The sequence below is a fragment of the Epinephelus moara genome, chromosome 3 (genome assembly GCF_006386435.1).
Source record: "Epinephelus moara isolate mb chromosome 3, YSFRI_EMoa_1.0, whole genome shotgun sequence".
Taxonomy (NCBI): domain Eukaryota; kingdom Metazoa; phylum Chordata; class Actinopteri; order Perciformes; family Serranidae; genus Epinephelus; species Epinephelus moara.
Window position 1 is genome coordinate 197,260 of NC_065508.1, and position 3,477 is coordinate 200,736.

The window sequence follows — 3,477 nt, forward strand, 5'->3', positions numbered from 1 at the left end:
TGCGGCTGCCCAGCCTGCTCGGGTGAAGCCCGTCAGCCCTGTAAAAAGAGGACCGGTTCCAAAATAAGTTAAAATTGTCGATAAAAGTGAAACCATAGGTGCTACAGGCAGCCTGGACCCATGAATTGAGGGAGAGTAGCCGGCTGAAGCGTTCTGCCCGAATTGAGGGAGAGTAGCCGGCTGAAGCGTTCTGCCCCGCGGGACAGTGTTGGCAGGGGACCGCTGTTAAAGACCGACTTAACACAGTTTTTTAAAAGGTTAAAAAGAGCAACAAAATCCATTTTTGTCTGCTCTGATTGCCGGCGGGCCGTGTCGTTTGAGCCCAAATGGAAAATCAGCCGGTTTATGGAGGAAGGGAGTGAATGAAGCAGTTCTGGAAGTTTGTCACGGATGACCGGAACTGTGGCTCCAGGAAAGCAGTGAGTTGTGGCGTTGAAAAAACGAATATTCCTGATGATGCTGTCTCCAAACAACACGGTAGAAGGAGGGAAAAGAGGACGAAGAGGAACACGATGGGGATTGGGTGACTCACATGAGGCAGGTGGACGGTCCATGCTGCGTGACCGGGGGGGCAGGAGCGGCGGCGACTCGGCGGTCCCGGTCCCAGTCCCGGTCCCGGTCCCGGTCCTGGCAGGAGCAGCGCCATCCCGGCTGTGGGAGAGGAGTCCCCCAGAGCGTCTCCGTACAGCCTCCTTTAGGAGCCTCCGACGCGCCGCGGAAGCCAATGTCCGGGATGGGAGTCGATGGTCAGGTCCTGCAGCCGCAGCACTCCGGTCCACAGGTGCCAGCGAGGAAGACGCGGATCCATCCGGCGGGGAAGGAGCTGCAGCGGCAGCGTCTGCAGTGCCAGCGTCTGGATCTCCGTCCGATGCCAGGGCGCTGTAGCGGTTTGAGAGGCTGAGGCGCGGAGGTGAGGCAGCACAGCCAGGGCCTCTTTTACCCCTGCCGACCACCTCCACCCAAGGCCACCGGCGACTCAGTGTTGAGCTGGAGGACGGTGGAGACCAAGCGCTGGGATCCCAGTGCACCGTGTCCTGGAGGGCTGCCGTGAGTGAGGCGATCTGGAGTGACTGTTCATGAGCCACCTCCTGGAGGGCGGTCAGCATGGAGGATTTGATGTTTAGCTCACCACAGAGCCAGCGAATGTCCTCTTTCAGGTCAGCAATCTTTTTGTCTGCTTTTACAAGCTGGGGGTCCACATCGGCGTGCATAGATGTAGCCATATATAGGCTATGCTGGCGGAAGTTTTACCACCTGTCAAGCAGGCCGTGTCTGGCTGTTAAAACCCCTAATGCTTGGACATCCAGTGATTAAAATAACGTCCGATTAAATGAGATAAATAAAAACAAAAATAAAAACAACTGATGTCCAAGCAGATAGCTTAAAAGTCACTCCAAAACTAAAATAAATCAGTTTAAAATCGCGGGTTAGGGAAAGCACAGACAGGCAGCTACAGACACCGACACATGCGCAAAGGAATCCCTCCCCAGATACATGACATATTCATCATGATCCTGCATATTCATCATGATCCTGCTGAGCTGCGGCAGCCGAGCTCACGACCACAGGTATTTAAATCTCTATGTACACCAGATTTAAATGGAGGCTCCGCCTTTTATTGACCTGTTGCCATGGTGAATAGCATCGGAGCTCCACTGATGATGATTTGTTCATTCACTGAGTACGAGCTGAACACAGTGAACTGAACCGACTCTGATCAGCTGTTTTCTGTGTCATCAACTCAGAGTTCAGGGTCAAATTCAGAGTTTGAGGTCAAACTCAGAGTTCAGGGTCAAACTCAGAGTTTGAGGTCAAACTCAGAGTTCAGGGTCAAAGACAGAGTTCAGGGTCAAACTCAGAGTTTGAGGTCAAACTCAGAGTTCAGGGTCAAACTCAGAGTTCAGGGTCAAAGACGGAGTTCAGGGTCAAACTCAAAAGTTCAGGGTCAAAGACAGAGTTCAGGGTCAAACTCAGAGTTCAGGGTCAAACTCAGAGTTCAGGGTCAAAGACAGAGTTCAGGGTCAAACTCAGAGTTCAGGATCAAACTCAAAAGTTCAGGGTCAAAGTCAGAGTTCGTGGTCAAACTCAGAGTTCAGGGTCAAAGACAGAGTTCAGGGTCAAACTCAGAGTTCGTGGTCAAACTCAAAAGTTCAGGGTCAAAGACAGAGTTCAGGGTCAAACTCAGAGTTCAGGGTCAAAGACAGAGTTCAGGGTCAAACTCAGAGTTCAGGGTCAAACTCAAAAGTTCAGGGTCAAAGACAGAGTTCGTGGTCAAACTCAGAGTTCAGAGTCAAACTCAGAGTTCAGGGTCAAACTCAGAGTTCATGGTCAAACTCAAAAGTTCGGGATTAAACTCAGAGTTCAGGGTCAAACTCAAAAGTTCAGGGTCAAACTCAGAGTTTGTAAACACTGCCCTCTGCTGAGGTGTTTGTGTTTCCTGTGTGTTGGTACTGACGGGTGAAACTGATTGGCTGCTGCAGATGCATCATGGCGATGTCAGCCTGTTTGGTCTGGCGGTTGTACTCTTGGTTGATGACGATGCGATCGACTCTTCGGGTCTGAACGTCCACAGAGCTCATGTCACTTTGAGAGTGAAGACCCAGAACAGCTGACCACGACTGAAGGTGGACGTTCTTCCTGTGGGACAAAAACACATCTGATTTATTCATGTTTATGTTTACATTAAAAAGTCTATAACTGTAACTCTCACACTGAACCTCAGTTTACTGTAACACCTTCATCCATCATTCATTCATAACTTCTTAAAAACTTTGTCTCTCTCTGTTTGGTATCAGCTTCTCCACTGCACTGATGATGACGATGATGGTGATGATGATGATGATGATGATGGCTTCATGTTTTATTTAAAAACCACCAACAGTAAAAATAATAAAGTATTTTTTGTGTTCTCTGACCCGTAGACACAATGTGCCGCCGTCAGCAGCCAGTCTCTGCCAATCAGAGAGGCTCCACACAAGTGATGCCCCCTCCAATGAAGAGATACGATCCATGGCCACGCCCCCTTCACCGCGTTAACTCCGCCTACCACTCTGGCCTCACCTGACAGGTAACAATAGACACAGTTTACAGTCAGATGTAAAATTAAAACAAGACATCAGAGTGAACCTTAGAGCAGCATTCAGTCCACCACCTTCACCAGGTTTCCTCTCTGCTGATTGATCCGTTTCCACCGTGTCATTAACAACCTGTCGGACGCCGCAAGCTGAAACACACAGAGGCAGTCGTCACTGTTACGACATCTCAGTCCACCTTACAGTAAAACAACATCAATAAATCAACAGGGTTTGTGAGTGTAGCTGTGTGTTGTTGTTGTTTGTGAGTATAGCTGTGTATTGTAGTTGTTGTTTGTGAGTGTAGCTGTGTGTTGTTGTTTGTGAGTGTAGCTGTGTGTTGTTGTTGTTTGTGAGTGTAGCTGTGTGTTGTTGTTTGTCAGTGCAGCTGTGTGTTGTTGTTGTT

The 3,477-nt window shown here is 49.4% G+C and overlaps 1 protein-coding gene across 1 annotated transcript in view; it reads right to left on the reverse strand.

Annotated features, from left to right (window-relative positions):
- Positions 1-3,477, reverse strand: part of tmprss15 (transmembrane serine protease 15) — a 25,823-nt gene that overhangs the window by 13,521 nt on the left and 8,825 nt on the right. The window contains exons 14-16 of the mRNA XM_050040935.1: positions 3,152-3,223; positions 2,916-3,060; positions 2,456-2,637 (exon numbers count right to left, since the gene is read on the reverse strand). Of these exons, the coding sequence (XP_049896892.1) occupies positions 2,456-2,637; positions 2,916-3,060; positions 3,152-3,223 (399 nt within the window). The remainder of the gene's footprint in view (positions 1-2,455; positions 2,638-2,915; positions 3,061-3,151; positions 3,224-3,477) is intronic.